Raw genomic sequence first — 27881 nt, 5'->3', positions numbered from 1 at the left:
TGCCAAAAAATAACAGTCGCTGTGAGCAACGCTGGCATTTTTTGCGGATATTTTTCACATCTCTCAGCAACGTTGGCACTCAGACGGTTATGGTGGGACTACTTTGTGCTAAAGCTGGACAGTGACAAACCTCATATGACCTGTGTTCCGCACACAGCATAGCAAAAATAGCCCCACCACACATGCAGTGATAGTAAAATGAAAGTATCCCTAGTTACAGAAGTTATGAGAGAGTTCTAAAGCTCTTAATGAAAATAGCAAAAAAAAAAAAAAACAGGCACCTCAAAGGATTCAATAACTTATTAAACATATATAGGTTAAAAATGTCACCAAGTGGGAACAGAAACCACTTTAATAACACTAGAATTGCAATGGCAGCACTACACTGAACTTTTATACATATTGGCAACCCTGAACCACACCCCCATGTGACTTGTGCGATTTTTACCAGTGTAGGAGATCATATAGTACCATAACAGACGTAAAAAAAAAAAAAACCCTATACGTAGGCTTACTATACTATGAATTCAAACTGGTTCACACATGGATTACAAAGGTTCTGTGGCTATTTACAAACAGGGAAATACAGGATTGAAGCCAGCCAGCTACAGAACCTGAATAAATCTTTAGTGTCACAGTGTTAAAAAGCCTACCAAGGGCTGGCTATGCAACGTGTAACTAGTTCTTTTACAGAGAATTCCTCACAAAACTAGCACCCATGCTGAATTAGGCCTTGTAGGGCCAGGCTGCTGCCAAAATACTTAAGGTTTAACAGTTCTGTACTCTAAATTGTGTAAATGTTGAAAACTGCAGCTTTAAAATTTGGAATCAAATCAAAATATATCTGGAGTACTATGAGATACAACACCGACATGTGACAATTTCATGGATAAACAGTTTACAATAAATGTATTTGTTCTTAATGCCATATACTGACTGTCTCTGTGTCTGGAATTCTGTGTGGCTGGATTCCAAATTCAAATTTTTTAATCTTGACGCCAAAGATTTCTTTACTAAAAATTTCATATATACCTGTGAGAAAGAAAGAATATTTGTCTCCGCTTTTAAATTCTAAACAGAAACAATACTGAAATATTTAGTAGTGTAGGGTGCTGTTCTCACATTTTCCATTAAAGACAGCAATACGTGGCTTATATTTTTGTAGCTTTTGTAAAAGAATTCTCCCTCCTTCTCGAAATTCCTTGCTAGAAGGGACAGAAAAATGGTGATGATACAATACAATGAAAGGGAATTCAGCAGCACATACAATATATACGGATTTTCACTGAAATTATTTGGCTAACCTCGAGAGGTCCTTGCTCCCTGGTGTGGTCCGCTCCACCATGTTTGTGAAGCCAATGCCATAGTTCTCTGGAAGAGCGTGGTCATCTAAGTGATTGAGCTGCTTGTCACTGAGTCCTGACAGGAACAGACACTTCCCTAGAATAGAGAGATAACATTACTACTTACTTTCTCCTCCTCAACATTACAAATAGATACATTATGTGAGAATTCATGGGATGAATGTGTTAATTTAGATTATATACACATTTACATGACTACAGTATGTGGGATTTCCTATTAACATCGTTAATAGAGTTCTCCATGTAAGCCATAACTTATTCGGGATTCGGCTTCTCGTGAAGCAGCCAAAGGGTCATTTACTGCATGGTAATGCCATTGGGCTATCAAATTACAGCATGTTTTCATTAGGCTGAATATGAATAAGTCCGTTTAATTTAGCATAAAGCCTAATTTACATGTGGTGAATTACCACATGAATGGGGTGTCCAAACCTCCGAGGTGGAATAGAACCTTGTGGCAAATGAAGTGAGCCACCGTACATGCAGTGTGACTAGCACAGCGAGCCCTCAAAGGGCCTCGTGCGCTTCCCTGGTGCATGCATTCCAGCAGTCGGGATCATGACAGCCAGGATCCCCAATGTCTAAAAATCATACCAAACACTTACATTTCCACCATGGTGCTAACTGTGTGAAGTTTGTAGATTCTCCCTGTGCTTACACAGATTTCCTCGCACACACCAGACACAATGAGAAAGATTAAATAGGGAGCATGCTGCATTTTGCTGCAAGCCTCGCTGTTTTAGCGGCCGCACACGCCATTTCCCCTTGCTTTATAACCTAGCGAGGGTGGAAATGGCGTGTGCAGAGGGGTCAGTTGAATATGGACTCTGCGAACTGTGACAGCAAGCAGGCAGCCCTGCTCGCTGTCACGGCTCGCACAAATCATTGAATACACCCGTTAAACTAATTCCATTCATTATTTAGTGTGTAATCAATAGCGACACATGGGAATAAAACCAATTCTGCAAATCTCTCAGAATGTAATGAGATGTATTTTCAGATTCCACAATACAAATGGGAAAGTCTATTGCAAGACAGAATTGTTCATACAATAATAAAAAAAAAAAAAAAAGTAAGTTTTGGAGAAAGGCAACAGACTATTAATGCACAACTAACTTACAGAAGTGGTTGCCAGGGCCAGGGTAATGATGACCTTTGTAAGCTGCCATAAGACCTGGGTTGATTCCAATCTGAAAATCCAATTTGGAGAGAAACAAAAAAGGAGTCCATCACATATTAACAACTAGAAAAATCAACAAGCAAACTGTATGTGTGGGACCAGATGCCACCAATTTATCACACTGCTTTCAAACAATAGTTGAGAATTGGCCCTTGAAGACCATTTCTATTCACCATGCAGGGGTTACAGTCTAACAGTCGGCACAACAACAAAAACATGTTGACCTTTTGACTGTCGACCTTCCAATCATGTCAACCTATTTCAGGTGTTGAACTTCAGTGGTCGACAATGCATGTCAACCCAATGAGCATATACCATGCTTAAAAAGGTGTTCAAAGATGCTCACTTTTTAGGAGTCATCTTTATGACAATGATGTAATGTTCACTTTAATGACTCATTTTTGCAGGGAAGGGGGACCACCCAGTAACATCATGCAGTTTTAAAGGGGTTTAAACAGCTGTAACATGGGTTGAAAGTATTAACGCTGCTTGAAACTGGAATTTAGCTCTGAAAGGGGTAAAAATGGCATATGTAGAATGTAGGAATTTCAGATGTACATTAGCAAATAATCCGAGGATTTTGAGATACTTGATTATTCAAATTATTTATAAATGACTAATACAGATGTTTTTTCTGTACAATGGAATAGAATCATGAATGTATAAATTGTGAGCACTAGCTGTGAATATATATGTTGATTTCATAAGCAATCATTACATTATGATTGTTTATGAAAAATCAGGTATTAGGAGATCAAACATCAGGAACTGAAAGAGAAATACCTATCTAATAGTGTGCATTCTAGCACCCTGCACATTTCAAAACCTGTGCAGTTCCTCTTTCCTGTGTGGGGTGGAGCTGTCTGCTTCTGGCAGAGTCTGACTCCAGGTACAGGTTTCGAAAGGTGCAGGTGCTAGAGTGAACACTTTAACTCAATGATAAATTACAGTATGCTAACACCACATTGTAATTAGGCTAGTTTATATTTGCCAAACTATGACTTTAGCCATTTTAAATGGATCATATTAACTAGACAGGGTTGATTTAAAGTGGAGAACGAGTCAGTCACAAATACATTTGTACTGCATGCATAGAACTAAATGCCGGTGTTCATCTGCCTGTGGAAGCCTCCATTATGAGTGTAACCATACACCAGCCACAAGAAATCCATATCAGTTGACTGTGTAGACAGATCTCTGCATAGGGATGCTTACTTACAATCACTATGTCCAAGTTAAAGGTTAGAATATCTGGTAGAGTTTTAGTCATGAGCTCAGCCTCAGATACACCATTAAAACGGTTCACTTTTCTTTTAACTTTGAAGGCATCTGTGATCTTCTCTTGTTTTCCTGATTTAGGGGTCTTTGTGCTCTTTGCGGCTGGTTTCTTTGGTTTTGGCTCAGCTGGAGCTTTACCCCTCTTTCTTTTTCCCTTTGTAGGCTCTTCTGAGGAAGATACAACAATAAAAATATAAAACCAAATAGATACACACACGCAACCATACAAATGACTGACAACCACAGTTATCAGCATACTGATCATTGAAGTGTCCACTTAAATCTAGCCTCCCTGCATATTAAACAGCCCTTGTAGACACACCATGCAGTGGAAACACTTGGTAATGCAGAGCATCTTTTTATGTGACTTTCCAGTAATATGCATCTTATTTGCAAATTGATGCAAATATGACAGGTTGGTTTTCTGGATTAAAATGATATGCCTTTGCGTATATTCTGTATGCATACACATTGTTAGGTAACATTGCGTAGCATTTTGTATACAGATACGGGAGCAATTGCACACAGAATAGAGGCATACTACATATTTTAATCAGCATAGTCTGCTTGTGTTTTCTATCCGGATTGTGATGCGCACAAGAAGCAATGTAGGGGAAAAAAAAAAAAAAACCTACATCCGAAACGAATGTAGTTGAACGGGACCCATCAGCTCACCGACACCAGGCATCTCCTACTGAGTGGTGTATTGAGGCAAGAAGGATGAGGACACATCTGTAGCAAACAACTATTACAGTACCTCTATATAGACACCATATTTTATAACAATAACTAAATTTATACTAGTATTTCTAGTATCGAACAGGACGTAAAAGTGGCCCCGTTTATAGTCACAACGGAATACATTTATTAACATTTTATAAGAAATTTAACTTAACTGTAGGATGGCGTCACTTTTTGTTACTGAGCCCGATACAATTAGCAGGTATTTATAAAAGAGTTAAGCGAGGCAGGAATATAAACACCCCCACACAACAGACATAAATGACCCATTACCTCCCAACTATAAAGGCGGATCTGTTCAGGTGGCAAGGACATAGGACTGGGCTGAGTAAAATAATAGTGACCTAAATAATCCTATTGCAGAGACTTCCCTACAAGGACTTGGGCAAATACTGTGGAGAAAAAATAAAGTAATCCTAGGTTCCTAAATCAGGGGTTTCCCCAGATATTAATCTACTGGTATTTTGGACCATTATTTGCTGGGTCTCCATCTATTTTTTTTATTCTTTCTTTCCCTACTCCATCTCCCTATTCTTCTCCTAATACTCCCATCTTACGCTCTACCCGGCTCTCTCTTTCCTGTCATATCCCCAATTTTGTTCTTTGCTCCACCTTATAGGGACAGCTTTGGTCAAAGTTCTACACAGCATTGCTCTGTAACAAATGATTTGTCTTGAAGGTTATACCCTAATCTCCCCGAGCCATTGTTACCTTTCATAACTGTTCAAAACCCCCACTTCTCATGCATGTACCAATGTTAAATGTGGGGCAGGAAGTGCGATCTAACCCCCTACTCTTTACCCCTTATCTAGCCTGGCGCATGATACGCAGGCGCTTCAGCCTACCCCCTAATTACTCTCTCTTTTTACCGCTAATTGATAATAAAGGTTTTCAAGAGGGAAGCCCAGACAATGTGTTCGGGGAATGGTATGCTGGGGGCTTAGAATATGTTTACCAATTCTTAGATACAGAACGCTCAAACGTGCTCACACTGTCAAACCTTAAGGAAAAATTCCCAAATATTAACTTCCCACTCTTTGCATATTTCCAGGCCCGAAGCTATATATCTAAGCTACTTACCACCTTACCCAAAGCTGAGTCAACTAACACACTAAATAACTTAATGATTACAGGCAAGGGACGATCAACATCCACCTCCCTGCTCTATGATTTAACACGAAAAAAATTGGACCTGTCAAAGCATACTACGGGACTAGCCAAATGGCAAGACACAACTCCCGAGCTGAGCATTTTTGATGTAGTTAAGCTGACAGCAAAACTAAATAAACAATTAGTATCAGCGTCTTACGCTGAAATGCAATATAAGATACTGCATAGGGCCTACTACACCCCTAAACTAAGACAAATTACGGGATTAGCTGACAACTCTAATTGTTTTAAATGCTCTTTACCGGGGGCGGAGATAGCTCACTGCTTATGGCATTGTACCACTGTTCAGCTTTTTTGGGACAAGATTCAGAACTATATTACCAATACTCTAAACATTACTTTTAAAATTAATCTGCCCTGGGCTTTATGGAACTATTATCCAGTGTCTCTCACACCTAAACTTACACAGGGAACACGCCTCCTCCTGGCGAAGGTCGCAGCTGCGGCAAAGAAAACCATATTATCACAGTGGATAAAACCTGATAATATATCTCTAACCCTCTTTTTGCCCAGAATGTCCTATATGTACCAAATGGACTGGGTGGAATGTATGTTGGATGTTGAGACGAGAGCCTCGAAATTTTTTGACACATGGCTACCTTATGTTCATACTTTACCTGCTACTGATCAAAACAATCTCAAACAGGCTGTGAGACTTTCCACCTGGTATAATATGACTGTCTTAGAAAAGGGAATACCGCCCTTCTGATAGATGTTAATGGTCAATGTTACGAGTTACCCTTCTAACCAAAAATTCACCTTTCTTCTCTACAGACTGTATTTTTTGTGACGAGCTGATACACGGCTATTCCTGTTAACTTACACTTGCTAACGCTTGTACCTACGTTGTGACATAATTCGATTTGTCAAAATGTGTCATTCTGTTGTATCATTTTTTCTTTTTTCTACTTACTATACCAATAAAAATATTATTAAAAAAAAAAAAAACCCACTTCTGAAATTAATTTAAATGCCTTTGCTGCAACAGGCTCCTTGTCACTCTTGTACAACTTAATGCAGTCTACCCAACCCCCTACTAAAATCCAATGAAAGTGGAAATGTGACCCCTCTGGAAGAGGACTCATGGCACAGTATAGGCTAGGGCTGGGGTAGCCAACCCTAGTCCTCGAGAGCTACCAACAGTGCATGTTTTGCAGGTCTCCTCACAGAATCACAAGTGAGCTAATTAGCTCCATCTGTGGATCTTTTAAAATGTGTCAGTGAGTAATGAGTGCAGCAGTTAGGTTGTCTGGAAAATGTGAACTGTTGGTAGCTCTCAAGGGCTAGGGTTGGCTACCACTGGGCTAGGGTCTCAAGTTCTTCAACATCCACACAAATGATTTAGCTCCAACAGCCTTGAGTGGGGCAATAGGATCCTCCCACCACATGGGGCGGACATGCCTTCTGTGCTTTCTTTGCACTAATTCTGACTTAGTTATTCTAACTTAACTCTCGGAGCAGACAACCATTAGCCACGGCCATACAACGGGAGATGGAATTCATGTTGGCCTTTACCACATTGTACTCTTTATGATTATTAAAACTGTGCAGCTCCATTTTCTCCTCAGCTGAAGTCGCAGTCAACATTTACAATGACTTAACACCTTTGGTCCTCTCTCTTGAGGCTCCAATCAGAAAAAAAGAAAAACGGAACGCACCCCCCAGACAAACTACAGAGATCTTCAACTCATTTAGATGCCTATTAGCATCCCACGGAAAAGATTCATTCATATTTGTATTATTTAAATTAAAGACTTAAAAACTTGTTGAATAAATATTCTGTCCTCTTATCTAGAGTGCTTGCCTAAACAAAGCGTAGGTAGCGGGGCAAGGAAATAAAGACTCCTCAAAATTAACATCTTCAAGCAGGGGAATGCGATCAAAAGGTTTGGAAGTACTTCCGGCTTGGCCTTTCCAGTTAGTAATTCACATGATGGAACTTTGGAAGTCAGCGCACGATCTGATACGATCAGTTAATCAGAGGTTTTTCAGGGTGTAACAGATACATCATTATTTAATTATTGGTTATGTGATTAAAGTTAAGTCTTTTTGTCACAGGTAATAAATGTTGTTTGGGTTCATCACACACCAAATGTGGATATTTAGCACAGATTGAGAATAGGTATGTGGATACATCTTTATACAAACCAGAACCCATATGTCGATGCAGACACTTTTCGAAAGGCTTAGCTTAAACTGAATTGAGGTTGACAATTCAGAATCGCTGCATGAAAGTGTTGTAAGGAGGAAGCCTCACAGAAGTCAACACCTGAGCTTACAGAATCAACAAGCTTTTTGGAGTTAAACCTCACAAGGGATCTATTGTTCTTTATGTGGCTGAAGGTGCACATGAAATACTGTCTATGTCAAAGGTAGAAAGGTAAACTGTAACATCCTACAAGCCAAAGGTAGAAAGGTAAACTGTAACATCCTACAAGCCAATGTCCAAGAATCCATTAAAAGGGAACAAAAAGGCAAGAAAGAAACTCACAATCTCTCCTTGAGCCGCCCCAGAAGATCCTGGGTTGGCAGGGTTGCATGCGATCCCAGCCAGACCTGCCCAGCTCGGAAGCAATCTAAGAGATTGCTTTTGAGGTTGGGGCAACTTTCAAAGTCCCCGATCCTCCCAGCAGCTGCTGTGTGAGATCGCTGGGCATCGCATGTGAGGTACTGTAAGTGATACCTCACACTAGTGGATGGGGCCTTTAAGCTCCATAGTGATGCGCTCGGGACCACACATCTCATCGGACTTGCATTAATTCACCTGCAATTTGGGCCCTTTTAAGGTGGCCATACACTAGGGCAATTCATATGAGAGAGACCTGCATGTCAGACTTTGTACTTGAGTGCTTATTTCACTTAAGATATATTGCATGCAATTTATCTTACTGCTACACTTGTACCATATAATCTAGTGGTTTCCCCAATGTGTACGTATGACAATTTTGTTTTTACATATTAAAATGTTACCTTGCACAGGCTCCTGAGCAACATATGGTACCTCAGTTGATGTTTGCATATTAATAGGTTCATGGGCTGGCACACCAGTCAGAGTGTGTAGAACCTGAGGCTCGTTGGCTGGCATGCCAGAAAATGCCTGCAACTCATGGGCTGGGACTCCTGTAAGGGTGTGCAGAGTCCTCTGCTCATTTCCTAGTTCCATGCTTGAAGGAGAATTCATCATTTGGTGGAATGGATAAGCATAAAATGCCTGGGCTTGTTGGAAGTTGTAATAGCTGAAATAAAGGGAAAAAAATAAATTATTTTAGGAAATAAAGCTTCTTGGAGGAACAAATGAAAAAGAGTGCAAAGTTAAGACATTCCAGGATTATATCACTACACGTTTGCCTTTAGCTATATTAAAGCAAACTTTCTTCTGAATGTCTAAACACGCCAACAAGTCAATAATCTATCTACCATAGTGTTTCCTAAACCTCGCTGCATGTTTTCCAGAACATTAACCACTCAGATAAAACTTTAGAGTGGGCCGCACGCGTGAGCCACAATTCCCCATTCTGCCGATCAGCAGACACTGTTGATCAGTGATATGTCTGGGTATCAACAAAATACAGCATGTTAAAAATCCTTCTCTGTGATTCCTCCACCCCTGACCGACCGCCCCCCCCCCCCAAACAAAAAAATTAATGAGCAGGTCAGCGATTTTTAACATGCTGTATTTCAAGAATTTCCAAAACCAGGCTTTGACAGAACTTTACATTGCCCAGTGGTAGCTGCATGGGGGGTACTTTTTATAGCAGTGTGACTGTGTACAGTGTAGTTAGTTGAAGCGCACATATCAGCACTACAGAACTCATTCACATCAGACACATAAGCTCTGACCAACAATATGAGAACTGCAAATCTACTTTTGCTTTTACAAAACATGCATGTTCCCTGCCAGGTCCTCCATCTAATAACACATGGGAGCTTCTTTTTCAGACAGGAGTCGGGACCTTTATATAAGCAAGTGTAATATATAATGAGAGACATGATAACATAACTTATGTATAAGGTGCAGCAGAAGGGGTAGGCTGTGACCCCAGCTGCACCATTAGTGACCAGGCTGCCCCTGAACAAGGCAGCCGGGCACTGTGCTTTCTGGTGGGCAGAGTAGTGGGTATAGCAACATGTAATGCCCCCCGCGCCTTCCCTCCATTATACACAATGGCCGGTGCCCGCTAGGCGCATGCGCACTGGTAACACTGACTGGGCCGCAGCTGTTGGATACCCGGAGAGGGGATAGGGTACAGGGGGCCCCCGGGGCTCACCTGCCGAGATCCTGGGCCTCCATCTTCGCGCTCTGTGCTGGAAACAATCTAAACCCTTCGCAATCACACAGCGTCACTGCTGCCGAACTGCACACTGACGCTACGGCCCCTCACTGTGCTTTCTCCCCAGCCAGCAGCAGCCGTACAACAGGGGCTCACACCTTCCGCCCGGCTCAGCCAACCAGCGCCCTCGTTGGGGAGACACGTGAGCACAGACGGGGGAAGGGGAGCTTAACCGGCTGTGTGCCGTGAGAAGGGGGATGGGAGACATGATGCTGACGTCCCACTCCCATCCAGTTAGTATACTGAGCGTTCCGTGCGTGCAACAGTGACACGCCGCCACAGAGACCCGGCCGGCCCGCAGTGCACAGGCGCACAGCAGCAGCAGCGTCCCATAGCACCGCTTGGCCCTGCCGCCTGTGGCTAACGTCTCCCTGAGAAATTATTAAGGGGAGCCGCAGCGGCACAAGAAAAAGCAGCACTTTCTGCAGCTGCCAGCAGCTTCAGGAAAGCAGGGTAGAAATGAATAAGGTAGAATAAGGTCCGGTGACACTCACACTCAGAGCAGCTGCTGGCGGCCAGGCGGCATGTAGTACTCACTAGTCTGTCATCATCGCTTCTCAGGCTCAGCACGACGCATGTCACTGGCAGCACCTGGCAGCTCCCACCCAGACTCACCCGACCGGCCCTCTGCTGCTGAAAGTTCCTCCCACTCACCTACCGGAAAAGAAAGAATAGTGGTGTTAGGCTAGTTTCACACACTCCGGTTTTGACCACACTTTGTCCGGCTTTTTGCCTGACAGTTGTCTCTTTCACATGCACCGGCTCCATGAGCCAGCCAGTGCTGTGTAAATTTGAGGCTAAAAACTGAAGTGACGTCAGTTTGGGGGCGGTGAAGAGCTAAAACCGGACACCAAATGACCGGTGTGTGTGAAAGGCCCCCATCGCCCTCAGCACACACTGACCTGTGAGGACGGGACGGCCACGGCACGGCAGCCTGACACTGCAGTGGAAAGATCCGGCTGCTACCCGGCAGCCGTGCCGTGGCCGTCCTGTGTGAATGGACACATAGCAGTCCATTACACACTGCAGGGACGGCACGGCTTTTAAGCCGAGCGGGATTTCGCCGTCCGGCAGGAGCCGGACAGTGTGAAATAGCCCATAGGCCGGTTTCACACACTCCGGCTCCTGCCGGACGGTGAAATCCTGCACGGCCAGGGAGCCGTGCCGCACACACTAGTTGTGAATGGACACTATTGTGTCCATTCACACGGGACGGCCACGGCCCGGCCGCACGGCTGCAGCCGGATCCCACCACTAGAAGGGACGGCTGCCGGGCTGTGGCCATCCCCTCTATGATAAAGTACTGTGGGCGGCACGGCTCCCTGGCCGTGCGGGATTTCAACGTCTGGCAGGAGCCGGAGTGTGTGAAACCGGCCTGAGGGGAAGAAATTAATAAAGTGTGGAGTAATGTTGTAAAGCAGGGGTGGCCAAACCTGTCCTCAAGATCTACCAACGGTGCATGTTTTCCAGGCAACCTGTGGATCTATAGTAGGAATGAATGCAGCATGTTTTAAATTGTGACAGTAAAGGCCCATACACACTGGGCGACTTTGAGCTGAAAGTCGCACAAAACTGCAGGTTTGAGCGGCTTTCAGCTCAAAGCCGCCCAGTGTGTATGGGCCGGCGATGAGCGGTGAATGCTGCAGCGCGCTCTCGCAACATCGCCAGGAAAGCCGTTCATCTGCTGGTTATACCACATGAGCGGCTTTGTATAGCGCTCCGCTATGCAAAACCATCCTCCCCCCTCCGTCAGCGCTGGGCAGGGGGAAAGCAGCTCAGTGTGTATCCACTGAGCGGCTTTACCCACAGCAACATACCTCCCAACAGTCCCGATTTTATCGGGACAGCCCTGATTGTCAGGGCCTGTCCCCGCGGGCGGCAGTGTCCCGCGGTGTGGGGGGGCTGTTGGGAGTCCCCTCTGTCAGCTGCTAAGCAGCGGGGAATAAACGCTGTGCTCATGCGCACAGCGTCTATTCCCGCAGGCAGGGGGCATGGCTAGAGGCTCACAGAGCCTCTGGGTCATGCCCACATAGCGGCAAAATGGGGGCGTGGCCTCGCGGAAGAGCCGCGAGCATAGGCCACGCCCCCAAATTAGGCCACACACCCCCCGAAAATTTTGGCACGCCTCCGGCGCGCAGCAGCAGCGTCCCGCCTGCTGGATGGCCAAAGTTGGGAGGTATGCAGCAATGATGTCATCATCGCTGTCCATACACGCTGGGCATAGTTGCCCAGTGTGTATGGACCTTTAGTAATGACTACAGCTATGCACCAGCTAGGTAACCTGGATGGAAAAAGTGGACCATTGGTAGATCTCGAGGACCGGTTTGCCACCCTGGTTGTAAAGAGTATTAAAAAAATTTAAGTTTGATGGACATAAGATAATTTGTAGCAATGGACTGCAGAATGCAGCACATCCTGCCAAACATGGCATAACATACAGTACAAATATATAAAATTAGTACCGCAATGGACAGCTCTCCTAACAAGAGTGATGCCCACTCTTCACATGAGCAGAATGATGTAACGGCAGTATGGGATGCTGGCAGGGGGGTGACTAGGCTCTGTAGACACATGCCAAAGACTGTGACATGCAGGGGGAGGCGGGAAGCGGTCATCTGTCAGATCAGACTTAGGTCAACAGTCATTAGGTCAACTGGCCCCAAGGTCGACATGGGTCAAGGTCAACATGACTTAAGGTTGACATGGGCCATGGTTGACATGGGTTTAGGTCGACATGAGTTTTTCACTTTTTTTTGAGCCAACAGGCGGTATTTCATGCCCTACCATCCACTAGGGCGTGGTGGGAGAATGCACAGCGAGGCACCGTGCCCGAAGCATCACGAGCAATGCGAGGGGCTGCGGTGCAACTCCAACTGTGTCCATGTCGACTGTGTCGACATTCGGCTAATAAAAAAAGGTGAAAAACTCATGTCGACCTAAACCCATGTCGACCTTGGCCAATGTCGACCTTAAGTCATGTCGACCTTCTTGGTCTTCCCACCGCCCGCATGCCTCTCTACCTGTTCGGGTGGCTGTCCCAATGCCAGGGGTCGCTTGACGACCTGATGACTGTCGACCTAAACCCATGTCGACCTTGGCCCATGTCGACCTTAAGTCATGTAGACCTTGACCCATGTAGACCTTTAACCCTGTCGACCTTGGGGCCAGTCGACCTTCCGGGGTCGACCTAATGACCATACCTCCCAACTGTCACGATTTTAGAGGGACAGTCCCACCCGCGGCAGGCATTGTCCCGCTGCGGGGGGTGGCAGTTGGGAGACCCCCCAATCTAGTAGAATAGACGCTGTGCGCATGCGCACAGCGTCTATTCTCGTATGAAAATGAGGTCGCGGCTAATTAGCATAAGCTGCACCCTCATTTGCATACGCCCGCCCCCTTTTCGGGCGCTCGCGCTGCGAAGCTATTTGTTAAGGTCAAAAGTTGGGAGGTATGAATGACTGTCGACCTAAGTGTGGTCTGACAGATGATCGTTTCCCCTTTTATAACCCATATATATCCCCAATCCCTGATTGATCCAGTTTGTAGATTGGTGGACTATTAATTATTGATGAGTAGTGATCTGCAAAATCAAACGTAAAAAATTCCTAATTTGCCCCTTCCAATCATTTTTCATTTGGACTCAATAAACTGATATTATTGGATTTTCCGATTCTTAAAGTCAGCCATCAGCAAAGGGCAGCATTATGTCAGCTGTTGGATGATGTATATGTATCGCATATATTTCTTAATGAAATGTTCTCTAAATTCTTTGTATATTGAAACAATTGAAATCTGCCACAGATTGAATGAAAATGTATGAAGGCTGAAGAAGACCTCACACAACAGTGTTGTAGAAGACATTATGGAGAAGCTACCGATTGTTATGCAATGAATTAGCGGCTACTGGTCTCCAGGAGAATGGCGGCGTGAAGACATTTATCAGCTACTGTGTGTACCTAGACGATGACACAGAGAGTAGGCGACGTCATCGCGTTGTACGTTTTAGCATCAGCCGAGGTCGGGCTGGCAGTGACAGTGAGTAGAAGTTGTCTGGGGAGGTTATAAGAGGGAGCGCGATAGTTACTATGATTCCCATAGATATGAAAACTGCGCAGAGTACATGCGTTCAGTTTGTCTTAGGTGTGGCAGCTGTATATGTATGTGCTGGCATACACATGCTTATATGCCAGTAACTGACATGTCCGCCTTGTGTAGATATATTTGCAGAGGATACAGGGCACCTTATCCGTACCTTTCTCTTTCCCCTCTAACTCCTGAACTCCAGTCTAGGCTCTTTCCTGGGATAACCAGCTGCTGAGATGCATGCTGGGAGAGAGATTTATCAAGCCTTGCCAATTCTTAGCCGGCGCCAGATGAATGACTATACACAGAAAATCGCATAGCATAGTGCAAATCGCACCGTGGTATGCAGCACCAGATCCCAATGTGTGGCTTCTCAGTATAGGAATCGAAATGTAGAAATAGAATATGCGGTACTGTCTATGGGCCAGATTCTCTAAGCTTCAAAAGTGATAAAATAGAGAGTGATAAACAGCCAGAAAATCAGCTCTGTGACATGGCAGGTAGTAGCTGATTGGCTGGCTGTTTATCACTCTCCATTTTATCACTTTTAAAGCTTAGAGAATCTGGCCCTATGTCTACTATCGTTGAACGAGGGGCATGCTGCTCAGTGCAGAATGGCCCACGCTCCCTGTGCCGTCCCTTATTTTTTATTTATTTATTAACAGTTTCTTATATAGCGCACACACATTCCGCAGCGCTTTACAGAGAATATTTGAACATTGACATCATTCCTTGCCCCAGTGGAGCTTACAATCTATATTCCCTACCACATGCACACGCAGACACATTCCTGCCAGCCGATGCCGGCCACTGGATCAAACTGTATAGACAAATCATAAGAGGGCAGAGGTAATATGAGGCTTTTTGTAAACCTCAGCCTTTCATTAATTCTTAGGTTCCAGATAAAATGGTCTAAAGCAGTCACGTTCAACCTTGACACTCCAGTATGCCTTGCAACAGTGGCGTAACTATAGCACCGCAGCCCCCGCGACCGCGCGGGGGGGGGGGGCTGTGCATGTGCGGGCGCCGTGGGCTGCAGTGCTATAGTTACGCCCCGCCGGCATCCCCCGCAGTTCTCTGAAACTGTCTGCTGTACGGGGGCGGACATATTGTGGTAGTCCTCATAGCAGAAGAAGGGAGCTGGGACCAGCGCCGCGTACTGAACATAGGTAAGACTGCGGGGGATGGCGGGGTTGATGCGGCGGGGTGAGCGGGCGCCCGCCCTTTAACGGCGGGGGGGTGCCCAAAATGTAGTTACGCCCCTGCCTTGCAACACATCCCAGCTTGCCTTGCAATAGTTTTAGCATTCCCTAATAGAAAAACTGTGGTAAGGCATGATGGGACTTGTAGTTTCACAACAGCTGGAGGACCAAGGTTGGACATGCGTGTTCTAAAGTGTGAAGGGGGGGGGGCAGGCAGCGGGAGGGGCCTGCACAATAACAGCCTTCCCTGCCTGGGTCAAAAAACCCAGGTAATAGCCATTTCCATGTCTCGTTAACTGGGTTTAGCATGATAAGAACCCAACTTGATTCCTGGGTAGACCCAGGATTTTTACATGGTCACCATTTCCACTGACAAATATCCCAGGTCGGTGCGCATTTATGCAGGATTATAACCTTTCTCTATTATACAATATTCCTTGTCTTCAAAATGTGAATGACTGGCTTTCAAACCCGCTTTGTATGCACTATGTGGCATGCATGGTCACACACAGTGATGACATTATCATTCACCTGACTGAAATTCTGCGTTCTCTGCCATTATCAATCAGATTGTGACTATCATTTTTCTAGTTCAGCTTAGAAAATGAAACCTGATAGTCATCCTGTGTATCAGTTTCCATAAATGTCCAAACTATGATTGATGAGCTCTTCTAGCTTTGTGCAATTTTAATTTTTTGCACATTTTTGTTCTGAATTCTGCTGCTTAATAAAACCCAAATATATTTTCTGTATGTACCATAATCACTAATAATATGTTCTATATGTTTAGGTCAAAGAAAAAGCCTTGTGTGTTGCTTACACTTACATTAAGGAAATGTTTGGGGTGCAGCGTCCCCTTAGCTAGCAGTATTATTCCACAGAACTACTAACAAATATTTCTCTTTCACTCACAGCTCAACCTTGGTATGTAGGAGGGGTCCAAAGGAGCCAGGCACCTATGCTAAAGTCTTGAGAGGCAGGCTCCTCCCTTCTGCATCCCAGGAATATTCAGTTCGTGTTACCTGCCCACCGGAGTGGGTGCTATGCTGAAGGGCTGCTGGAGCAGCCACAAAGAGAGATAGCTAGGGTGTTTGTTTTTTCATTAATTTTACACTTTAGTTAGACAGGTACAGGGTGTGGATTCTTTAAGAATCCTCACACTGACAGCGCAGCAGGAGCTGACAGAAGTGCGTCCTGTCAGCTCACTGTGCACTGAGAGACACTGTCTGGTCTCTCAGTGCAGTGCTAGAACCCCCAATCAGGGGGGTTGTCCTGGACTCTGGGGGACCCTGGAGCCGGCTTCCCGCATAGGGGGGATCTCTGGTGGACGGGCTCCCCGCAATGGTGCCTGCCATTTTGGAAGGGTTTCCTGGTTGAACTCCGTGGAGGTCGCAGCCAGGTACAGGAGCTCAGCAGAAGTTGGGCAGTTCCATGTGATCCCCATTGAAGGGGAGTCATAGGAATAGGAAAACCACCGGTGGGAGCGGTTTGCAGGGGGAGAATAGGCGCCAAAAGTCAGGTCTCCCCGCTGCAGTGGAGACTTGGTCTCTTCCCTCACTCTGCTGTTGGCACCCTTTTTTCTGCACGGCGTGGAGCTGAAAGGAGTGGATTTTATCCTGCTGAGTGTTTGGATTCTCTGAGGCGACGCCATCCCCGGGGACCACAGAGTTTCCTGCAGCAGACAGATAAGTACACTACATATATTGGCTTGTGTACTGACGCCTGGTTTATTTGCACTGTGTTTTGTTAACATGAAAAAAAAGGTTGAAACTGCGCTTTTGAGGAAGTAAATTACAATAAACAATTTATTAAGAAATATGTAAATTAAAACACCTTTAAACATGCAAGGTATTGCACAGCATTAAAACACCTTCAAATTTGTAAAGATAATGCATAACATCACAATGATGCTGGCGTGTAATTGGTGCAAGCCTAAATGAAATTAAACAAAACCCCTTTGAATTGATTGGGGATATTTTTGGGGAAAGCACCCTGCTGATCCTTCCGGTATGGATCCTGTTCCTATTTGGATTTCAAATGGACAAAAGTTATTTGGGGGGACAGTTGAATGACTCACATATCCGGGATGGTTGCCACAGTTCTTGGTTCTGGTGGAAAGTAGGTAGCATGGTCCACTTTGTAGTCCTGGTTCAGGGAGCTTCAACTCTCCACAAGGATACCTGAAGCAGGACTACAAAGTGGACCTTGCTACCTACTGGGGTTCTACAATAATTACAAACAAGGACAGTGCATCAACTCACAGGGACTACTTTCCACTACAACCAAGAACTGTGGCAACCATCCCGGATATGTGAGTCATTCAACTGTCCCCCCAAATAACTTTTGTCCATTTGGAGTCCAAATAGGAACAGGATCCATACCGGAAGGATCAGCAGGGTGCTTTCCCCAAAAATATCCCCAATCAATTCAAAGGGGTTTTATTTAATTTCATTTAGGCTTGCACCAATTACACGCCAGCATCATTGTGATGTTATGCATTATCTTTACTCATTTGAAGGTGTTTTAATGCTGTGCAATACCTTGCATGTTTAAAGGTGTTTTAATGTGTTTTAATTTACATATTTCTTAATAAATTGTTTATTGTGATTTACTTCCTCAAAAGCGCAGTTTCAACCATTTTTTCTTGCTTTCATTCTAGGAGCTGACCACCCCTATTTTTAAACTGCTGCTAGATTTGAATTGAGCCAAGGGCAGCGCCTGTTTAGCACCCTAGTAGTACTACACACACATTTTTCCTTGTTTTGTTAACATGACTGAAAAGTGTGGTACTGCTGCTTTTGGGGAGGGAGTGTCGACCAGGGTGCAAAACTGCAGATTTTGTGGTCTAAATTTAACCCCTGAACAGATGGACCAGGGGGATATTTGCCCCATATGTGAGTCTGTACCTAGTGGAGCACAAGCCCAGAGGGCTGAGCAACTTGAGCCAGCGTGGGCTGTGACTTTGGGAAAATCTGTGTCTGCCTTAGTACAGCTTTTAAATAGGCAGAAGGATGAATTGGTGAGATCTCCCAGACCATTGTCATCCTCTCAGTTTTCTATGGGCTCCATTACCCCATCGCAAGGGGACCCTGCTTTTCTCCAGGTGATGCAGGAGACAGCCCTAGGGGTACAAAAGTTAAATAATACCCTTATGGAGCAGTTTAAGGATCCTGTGGGTTCTCCAAGGTTGTCATTGTCTTCCTCTCCTGTTCCAATTGTGGGGTCAGAGGAAGAAGGGGAATGTTTGGAAGAGATAATATGGGATCAGACAGATTAGGATGTCTCTGTCCCTGGTGTGGATGATGTGATCATCGCAGTTAGACAAACTTTAAATTTATCTGAGAGGGACAGGGCCCCACAACAAGGAGTGTTTAAGCGACAGCACAGGGACGCAGTCACTTTTCCTTCGAATAAAGGAATGTAGGAGTTATTGGGCGGAGCTTGGAAAACTCCAGATAAAAAGCCTATTATGCCCAAAAAGTTTCTCACTTTATATCCATTACCAGAAGAACATGTAAAAGTGTGGGAAACTGTCCCTCTGGTGGATGCTCCTGTGGCGAGATTATCCAAGGCTACCATGTTGCCTGCCCAAGGTGGTGCGGCATTCAAAGACCCTGTAGATAAGAAATTGGAGGGTTGTTTAAAAGCTGTGTTTGAAGGTGTTGGCTTTACTCTTAGACCTGTGATAGCTTCAGCTTGGGTGTCCAAAGCCATGATTACTTGGGCAACCACTTTATGCTCTCTGAGTACACCTGCGAAGCAGGGGAGGAGGCAGTCAAGATGGATTCCAAGGTGTCTGCCACGTCTGTGACAGCCAGGAGGGCCCTATGGCTAAAGGCGTTGGATGCTGATAATGATTCTAAAAAATCCCTGGAGGCGCTGGCCTTTAAAGGGGAATTGCTTTTTGGTTGAGAGTTGGAAGCTCTCATCAAACAGGCTATGGGGGGTAAAAGTACATTTTTGCCCTTGTCTGCTAATAAACAAGGCTCTTCCAGGTTTGCTGCATTTCGCCAGTCCTTTCGTCCCTCTTTTAGAGGGGGTGCCTCTACCAGAGATGCGTCAGGTAGAGGGAGATTCAATGCTGGGAATGGTAGAGGTCCCAGATCCCGTTTTGGTGCCTTTTCAAGGAAGCAGGCTGCCAAAGGTAAGGAAAAACCCTCCGCATGACGGGTTGGAGGCTCCCTGCTCTGGAGCCAGAGTGGGGGGTCGCCTTTTGCTGTACCGGGAAGCTTAGGCACTGTCTTGTCAGGATCTCTGGGTTCTCAACGTAGTGTCCCAGGTATTCAGGATCAACCTGAAAGGAACTCTTCCAAGGAGATTTCTTCCAATGTCTCTGCCAAGGGGCTCGCTTGAGACAAGCCCTTTTGGGGGCGGCGAGATCTCTTCTCAAAAAGGGTGTGGCGGTACCGGTACCACGAGAGGAAAGAAAGAAGGGATTTTACTCCATTTTATTCTTGGTGCCAAAACCGGATCTGTCTTTTGAACCCATTCTAAACTTAAAAGCACTAAACCTCCATTTATGGGTGGATCACTTCAAGATGGAGTCTTTGAAGTCAATACTCTTAAGCCTGAAACCGGGAGAATTCCTGGCATCTATAGGTATTCAAGACGCTTATTTGCATAGAACATCAGTCTTTACTGCGTTTCGCGATAGGCGATCTACACCTGCAGTTTTGGGTCCTACCCTTTGGGCTGGCAGTAATGGCGGCTGCTCTCAGACTTCAGGGAATTGTGATCATCCCATATTTGGACGACCTGCTATTCAAAGCAGAGTCAGTGGAGAAGTTGCAAAGGAATCTAACAGTAGCAATTCAGTTTTTTTGCAGAGCCATGGATGGATTCTAAATCTACAGAAGTCCAATCTTGCTCCTGCACAAAGAATGCAATTTTTGGGGGTGCTCTTAGACACTCATCTGCACCGAGTCTTCCTTACAGAGACAAAAGCCAGGGACATTTGCCTTCTAGTTCGGACCATTCTGCATGCCCACAGTGCATCGGTGCTGGGAAAGATGGTGGCGACGTTTGAAACACTGCAGTACGCCAGATTCCACTCCAGGCCATTCCAATGGAACATTCTGGCGTGTTGGGCGGGGAATCCCAAACTATGAAGATGGAGAAGGTTCTGCTGACGACAGACACAAGAGCTTCCTTACTGTGGTGGACCGATGTGGAGTCAAATGGGTCGCTCTCTCCAGTCGTGGGAGTGGTTGGTGGTTACCACCGATGCCAGCCTCCAAGGCTGGGGAACTGTGGTCCTGAGCTCACGGTTACAAGGCCTGTGGTCCAGGGTAGAAACATCTCTGCAGATCAATGTCCTAGAACTGAGGGCGGTTTGGAAGGCCCTAGTACAAGCAGAGAGAATGTTGACGGATTTACCCATCCGCATTCAATCGGACAACGCCACGACTGTGGCTTACTTGAACCATCAAGGGGGTACTCACAGTAAGATGGCTATGGCAGAGGTCACCAAGATATTCCAATGGGCGGAAGTTCATGTTCCAGGCTTATCGGCTACATTCATTCCAGGAGTTCGGAATGTGGAAACAGACTTCCTCAGCAGGGAGGATCTCCGGGAAGGAGAATGGGCCTTACACCCGGAAGTTTTCCAGGAATTTGTATCTCGTTGGGGAATGCCGGACTTGAATTTGATGGTGTCCAGGCACAATTGCCAGGTGTCCAGGTTTTGTGCCAGGACCAGGGACCGCTTAGCTTGGGTGGGGGACGCCATGACAATACCCTGGGATTTCAGGATGGTGTATGTGTTCCCACCGTTTCCTATGATTGCTCGGGTGCTCTAACGAGTGAGAGAACAGAGAGCTTATGTCATTCTGATTGCTCCGGACTGGCCAAACATTCAGAGCGTGTAGACACAGTTGTGGCGACTACCGCTCCATCCAGATCTTCTCAGGCTCTTCCTCATTTCAATTTGACGGCGTGGCTCTTGAAACCTCCATTTTGAAAAAGAAAGGTTTTTCAGAGGAAGTCATTCGTACCATGATAAAGGCGAGGAAACCATATGCAAATTATTACAGGGTGTGGAAAACCTACATTAGGTGGTGTGAGAGACAAAAAATCCACACGTTCAGGTTTAAAGTTTCCAGGTTGTTGGAATTTTTGCAGGATGGATTTGCGTCAGGGCTGTCTTCAGTCTCTGAAAGTACAGTTGTCAGCTTTGACTATATTTAAAAAAAAAAAAAAAAGTGGCAGTTTTACCTGAGGTTCAAACTTTTTTACAGGGGGTTACTCGGCTGAGGCAGAAACCGCCTTTTGAGCCGTTAAGGTCCGCTGATCTAAAATATCTTACTTGGAAGTTAAAATTTTTGTTGGCTATCGCTTCTGCTAAAAGGGTTTCGCAGTTGGGAGCCTTATCTAACAAATCGCCATTTTTTTTTTTTCATGTGGATAGGGCTGTGTTGAGAACAGTTCCTAAGTTGTTGCCAAAAGTTGTTTCTTCTTTTCATCTAAATTAGAAAATTGTCATTCCAGTGTTTTCCCCATCTGAGGGGGGTTAAAAATAGGGATGTGGTTCGCGCGTTGCGCATTTATGTGGACAGAGTCAAAGATGTTTGAAAATCAGATCTTTTACTGGTTTTGTATGATGGTTTTGTATGATGTTCATAAAAGAGGATGGCCTGCTTCTAAGCAGACCATTGTTCGGTGGTTGACGTCGGTCATTGCCTTTGCTTACTTTAAGGGGGTAGACCAGTACCTTCCAGAATCAATGCTCATACCACCAGGTCGGTTGCTACCTTTTGGGCGGTGCGCCACGGGGCTTCAGCAGACCAAGTATGTAGGGCTGCCACTTGGTCCTCTGTTCACACGTTTACTAAATTCTTCAGGTTCCATGAGTTTGCATCGGAGAATGCGTCATTCGGGCGAGCAGTGATGCGAACTGAAAACCTGATCATACCCTCCCAAAGGACCGGCTCTTGAACGTCCCAAGGTTGAGCTGTGTCACCAGGATGAGTGAAAGAGAAAAATGGATTTTTGTAAGAACTTACCGTTCAAATTCCTTACTCTGATCTCATCCCGGTGACACAGCAATCCCTCCCTTTACGCTCAGTAAGTTATACCGTTTCATGTGTTGTCATGTATATTGGTTATAAAAAATTAAGTGTGCATATTAATATGTTCAGGCGTTGTACTGAGTTCATGTATCCTAGTGTGCTTTAGAACTGAAGATTCCTGGGATGCAGAAGGGAGGAGCCTGCCGCTCAAGACTTTAGCATAGGTGCCTGGCTCCTTTGGACCCCCCCTTGGTATGTAGATACCAAGGTTGAGCTGTGTCAACGGGATGAGATCAGAGACAGGGATTCGAACAGTAAGTTCTTACAAAAATCCCTTTTTCATTTTCACTTAAAATATATGTAGGGGGTAGAAATAATCAATGAGGGTTTAGAACATCTGGCTGCCAGTTTTCTTTGTAAAAAATAAAATAAATAAATGGTATGTGGTCACCCCTGGGGCCATGTCCTATGTTTCTGAGAGGCAGATTTGTTAAGCCGGGTGAAGTGATAAAGTGGCCAGGGATAACACAGAAGACAAACAGCTCCTAACTCTCAAGTTACAGGCTGGGTTCAAAAAATTACAGTTAGGGGCTGACTGCCTGCTGTGTTATCACTGACCACTTTATCACTTGCCAGGCTTAATAAATCAGCCCCTGTATCACTATGCTAACTCCTCTCCCATAAAAATACTCTTGGATTTTCTGCTGCCAGCAGGGTGATTGGGGGCATACCTCTTTCAGCCAATGCAAACACGCCAGCAGTTGGGCGGTATGAGCATATTGGACCCATTTAGTCAGGTCTTCGCTCTCAACACTCCACAGAGACAGCACTGGCTAACGTAGTGAATTATATGGCCTTCTAAATCAAGAGGCCATATTTCACTTCTATCTATTCTTCTAGATATCTCAGCTGTCTTTGACACTGTTGACCACTTTCTCCTCATACAAACATTACAGTCCCTAAGTATTCAGAACACAGCCCTTCCTTGGTTCTTATCCTCCCTATCTAATCACTGTTTCAGTGTTCGCTTCTCTGATTCTATCTCCTCCTCACTACCTCTGTCAATTGGAGTAACTCTGGATTTAGTCTTAGGTCCTCTGCTTTTCTCAATCTATACCTACTCCACTACAATCAATCCTACCCCACAAGCTCGCTGCCTAGGTGTCAACAATGACTCTGAACTGTCCTTCATTCCTCACATTCAATCGGTCTCTAAATCATGGTACATGCATCTAAAAAACATATCCAAAATTCGATCTTATCTCACACAAGACACTGCCAAATCTATAATCCATGCACTCATTATATGGGTGTGGAATATGGTCCCGACAGTCGGGGTCCCGACAGTCGGGATCCCGACAGTCATTAGCCCGACATCGGGATCCTGACTGGCCGACTCAGGAGCGCAACAAAGCCCCTTACGGGCTCGCTGCGCTTACCACGCTGCGGGCACGGTGGCTCCCTACGCTCGCCAACTATTCTATTCTCCCTCTATGGGGGTCATGGACCCCCACGAGGGAGAATAGCCGGTGGCCGTCGGGACCCCGAGTATCGGGGTTTTGACTGTCGGGAAACTGTCCGGCACCCCATTATATCACGCATTAGTTATTGCAATAGCCTCCTTACCGGTCTTCCTAAGAAAAAACTCTCACTACAATCCATTTTGAATGCAGCTGCGAGGCTGATCTTCCTGGTTAGATGTTCAACGCCTGCTGATCCGCTCTGTCAGTCCCTCCACTTGTTGCTTATATTTTATTGTATTCAATATAAAATACTACTCACATATAAAACCATTAACCTGACTACACCAACATATCTCTTCCCTTATGTCAAAATATATCCCCACCAGACCTCTCCGCTCTGCACATCCACACTCATTACTTGCTCCCATGCATGATTGCAGGACTTTCTTTGGGCAGCACCCACCCTGTGGAATGCCTTTCCACACACGTTAAGACTCTCCTCTAGCTTTTAAACCTTCAAGCCTTTCCTGATAACTCAGCTTTTCAGGCAAGCTTATAATATCCAGAACCCCCACATAACCTCCAGTAGCATTCCCATCAGGACTGTCTTGTAATCTGGTGGGACTGCCATGGTATAGACTATCCGTATGTATCCCTCCTATTATGCCTATAAATTGTAAGCTTGCAAGCAGGGCCTTCTACCCAGTTTTTTAATCACTGTTCCCAGTTGTAAAGCGCAACGGAATATGCTGCGCTATCTATATATAACTAAATAAATAATAATACATTTGCCCCAATATCACCTAACAGTGTTTTTTGTTTTTGTCTATTCTAGAAAGGCTATAAGAGCACATTGAATGTTCATTATTTAGTATTCTGACTTTTACCTTTATTGGTTGTGACTAATATCAAAATGTATATTGCGCTGAGAAAGATCTGAAAATGAGTTTCAGTACAATTATATATAAGATGGAGTATTAATTATCTGTTTGTTGTAATATGATACCCTCCTGGCAGTCAAAGGGTTAATGTGATTACATTTTTTTGTGCTCAGTTATTGCAAGGCATGACAGAAACATGATGCAATAAGCATGTCTGCTGCCTGGGGAATTTGTAGTACTCACTGAAGGCAAAAAGCATAATTTGAAACAAACAAAGATACATGTGTCTCCTTTCTGTGAGACAACATTCTGTTGCATGTGTGGGTCTGCCTAAGCAAGTGTGAGCTTATTGGGCAGATTGTTTTTGACACCTACAATTGGCTATGTTAGGGGAACCTGATTACAAATGTCATAGCTACATATAACCTGCTGGCACTTGCATGCCTACTTTTGCTTTGTTGGGGACGTGTATTATTCAATTTTGTAATATTTCTTACTAGCTGAACTACCCAGCGTTGTTGGGGGTTTGGTTGTACAATTAGCATTACTTGAACTTTATCCTCTTGTTTTAAGCTTGTCCGCTCTTCCAACAGACCCAGGAGGTGGCTGCCTAGTGTCATTTGCAGCTCTCATCCAAATCTGTCCAGTGGAAGGCCCTGAACATGCTCCCCATGCCGATGGTTTGCCCAGCATACACCTCTCTGTGGTCATCTCCCTGATCGGACCACAATTTTTATCTTAAACCCCATATCCTCTACCCCTCTATGTTATGCAACTTTGCCATATCTTTCTTCCCTGACCCATTTTGTATAGTGGTCAGACCCCTTTTTTGGGCTCCCGGAACCCCACAGGTTCGGAATTGGGGGTCTTAGTGGCCATGAACCATCTGGACCCTATGAATCCACCTCGCGTTGTCTTTGTCTAAATTGGTCCAACAGTTTCCGAATGCATATCGGACAAACAGACATTTAATAGACGACAAATAGATTTAAAATAATCAGCCCGCCAGTATTTTTCTGCAGTGTAGCATATATACTGTATTATTGCCGTAGTAAACAAGCAGCACCAAGAAGCCAAATACAGAAGCAACTAGGTCCTTTCCTCTTATTTGTAGACTACATCATTGCTACCTACAGGGCTGAAGCAAGGATTTTCGTCACCATGGGAAGGCAGTGATTCAGCTCCATCTCTCACCCGCCCCCCTGCATGCACGTATAGGTATTACATCCAGCACCTGGGGCACATGCGAATGCCCCCCACCCCCCAGTTGCAGCTCGGCTACCCATTTCTACTGTTTGACTTAACTATGTAATATTTGATGCATTTTGTAACAAATGTTAAAGGATCCAAAAAAGGAACTTGGGTATGGGATTTCTTGCTGTCATCTGCCTAAAAACAAGAAAGGCAACACAAACATTTTGCTGTTGCCCTGCTATAGTTTTGTAGATGTGACTATTTAATTTCACCATCTCTTTAGCCACTCCCATTACCTTCCAGTCACCAATCCAGAAATGCAGCTTACATCTCTACTACTATGCAAAACCTGGACACATGCCGATATTCAATGTGTGTGAATATTCCCATAGCGTACAAATCTGAAGCAGACCCATTATGAGAAAATCTGCTAATCAGTTATTCTGTAGAAGGAGGGTGGATGTAAACTCTAATACTTTTCCGAAATACCAGCAAGTTGGATCGTCATGATCCAAATAAACAGAACCAATCCTCATTAGGGGCACTTCAGCAGAAAGTATTGTCATACCTATATATAATCTTCTGATTTAGTCCCAAAAATAAAAACCCCTTTGCTTTTTTTTTAGGTATTGCACCATCACAATGCCTGCTGGTGTATCGTGGCCTCAGTATTTGAAAATGCTCAGTGCTGGTCTTCTTTCCATGTTTGCAGGGGCAGAAGTTGTGCACAGATACTACAGGCCAGATCTTGTAAGAATGCATGAAACTACTACTCATTTTAATACGGTTAAAGATATTGTGTTTGATTGCAGTGGAGTTGCATCAGATTCCTTAAGTTCATAATACACTGGAGTACACACATCTGCATGCATTAAATGTATGTGTAAAAATAGGTCAATTACAAAGGAAACATACTGTAGCACCAGGTTTTTATAATTGTTAGGTGAGTCTATTGTAAAACACACTGTAGAGGACAAAGCCTCACTTTACTATTGTATTGTAAGAGATTACATTGTAAATGGGATCTCCCTCCATATAACATTAGCAGTATGGAAGGTCCTAAGCGTGTATATTTCTCTGCTCCTTTTCCCTATTTAAACTAAATAAAATAGATGATTCAAATAATGGTACATGTTGAGTATCCCTTATCCAAAATGCTTGGGACCAGGAGAATTTTGGATAACAAAGTGGGTTACAATAGATGTGTTTTCCGACAGGTTGGAGCATTCGGACCTGTCAGAAAAAAACAGACCTTACTGAATAGGTCGGGAACCCCTTCTGACCTGTTCAAGTTGCAAACTGCCATCTTTCCGATAAGGCGGCAGTTTCAACTACAATTTAATATACCCCTAAATCTCACAGCCTGACACCCATCCGATATTATTGACATACACTGTGAAATATTTCACAATGTGTCGACTACAATATCCGTGCTCCTATCTTGAGATATCTCTAAGTGTATGGCCACGATATTTGGGTATTGCATCTGTTGGACCCACTTGACAGTTTAGTGTATCTCACAGGCAGATTTTTGGTTGCACAAAAATACGGTACAATCATATGGGCAATGCTAATAACGAAATTGTATATTGTATGCCCAGTTTTAGCCACTAAGATTTCGAGAAAGGCTTGTATTTTTATGACTCCTAGAAGATGTCTCATCTCAGCTTAGATAATAAGCCCGAACGTTGATCTCCTTACCTAACAATAATCTGCATTTTCAGAGTGTCCCGGAAATTCCACCGAAACCTGGAGAGTTGAAAACAGAACTTCTTGGATTGAAAGCAAAAAAAGAAAACCAGACAAGCTAGGGATTTGAATTATGAATATTTTCTTTTTATAAAAGCAAAACACACTTTATTTTATGTTTGTTGTTCATGATATGAAGGCTCTGCATGCTTTGTGCAAGAGTTTATAAGATTAGGTACATTTAAAGAGAATATATTGCTAGTATTGGCTTCCGTTTAATAAATAAAACTATCAAACA

The 27881-nt window shown here is 44.5% G+C and overlaps 2 protein-coding genes across 5 annotated transcripts in view; one reads left to right on the top strand and one right to left on the bottom strand.

Annotated features, from left to right (window-relative positions):
* The window catches only part of TDG (thymine DNA glycosylase), a 15559-nt gene extending 4847 nt beyond the window's left edge, over window positions 1-10712 (bottom strand). Inside the window, exons 1-7 of one of the 3 annotated variants that reach the window (XM_083182273.1) lie at window positions 10559-10712; window positions 8704-8969; window positions 3764-3990; window positions 2485-2554; window positions 1305-1440; window positions 1123-1205; window positions 938-1032 (exon numbers count right to left, since the gene is read on the bottom strand). In XM_083182273.1, coding sequence (XP_083038399.1) covers window positions 938-1032; window positions 1123-1205; window positions 1305-1440; window positions 2485-2554; window positions 3764-3990; window positions 8704-8917 — 825 coding nt within the window. In that variant the 5' untranslated portion in view covers window positions 8918-8969; window positions 10559-10712. Of the gene's footprint in view, window positions 1-937; window positions 1033-1122; window positions 1206-1304; window positions 1441-2484; window positions 2555-3763; window positions 3991-8703; window positions 8970-10001; window positions 10209-10558 lie in introns of those variants that run through there. The other 2 variants (XM_083182272.1, XM_083182271.1) reach the window with 2 other exon arrangements.
* UQCC6 (ubiquinol-cytochrome c reductase complex assembly factor 6) lies at window positions 9985-27881 on the top strand. Of its 2 annotated transcripts, none has more exons than XM_083182279.1 (4): window positions 9985-10206; window positions 13866-14099; window positions 26521-26644; window positions 27619-27881. In XM_083182279.1, exons 3-4 carry the CDS (start codon window positions 26537-26539, stop codon window positions 27703-27705), a joined length of 195 nt encoding a protein of 64 aa, XP_083038405.1. In that variant the 5' UTR covers window positions 9985-10206; window positions 13866-14099; window positions 26521-26536; the 3' UTR covers window positions 27706-27881. The 2 variants fall into 2 exon arrangements, with proteins under 2 accessions (XP_083038405.1, XP_083038404.1); XM_083182278.1 differs by lacking the exon at window positions 9985-10206 and adding an exon at window positions 10223-10297.

This window comes from Crinia signifera, chromosome 4 (genome assembly GCF_055691185.1).
Source record: "Crinia signifera chromosome 4, ASM5569118v1, whole genome shotgun sequence".
NCBI classification, from domain to species: Eukaryota; Metazoa; Chordata; class Amphibia; order Anura; family Myobatrachidae; genus Crinia; species Crinia signifera.
Note: the sequence above shows the minus strand (reverse complement) of the source record. Positions and strands in the feature narration are given on the sequence as shown.

Bases quoted from the DNA above. Each gene is read 5' to 3' on its own strand.
- UQCC6 (XM_083182279.1), top strand. From the start codon at position 26,537: ATGCCTGCTGGTGTATCGTGGCCTCAGTATTTGAAAATGCTCAGTGCT. The intron at 26,645-27,618 runs GTAAGAATGCAT...CTGCATTTTCAG, and splicing joins GATACTACAGGCCAGATCTT to AGTGTCCCGGAAATTCCACC.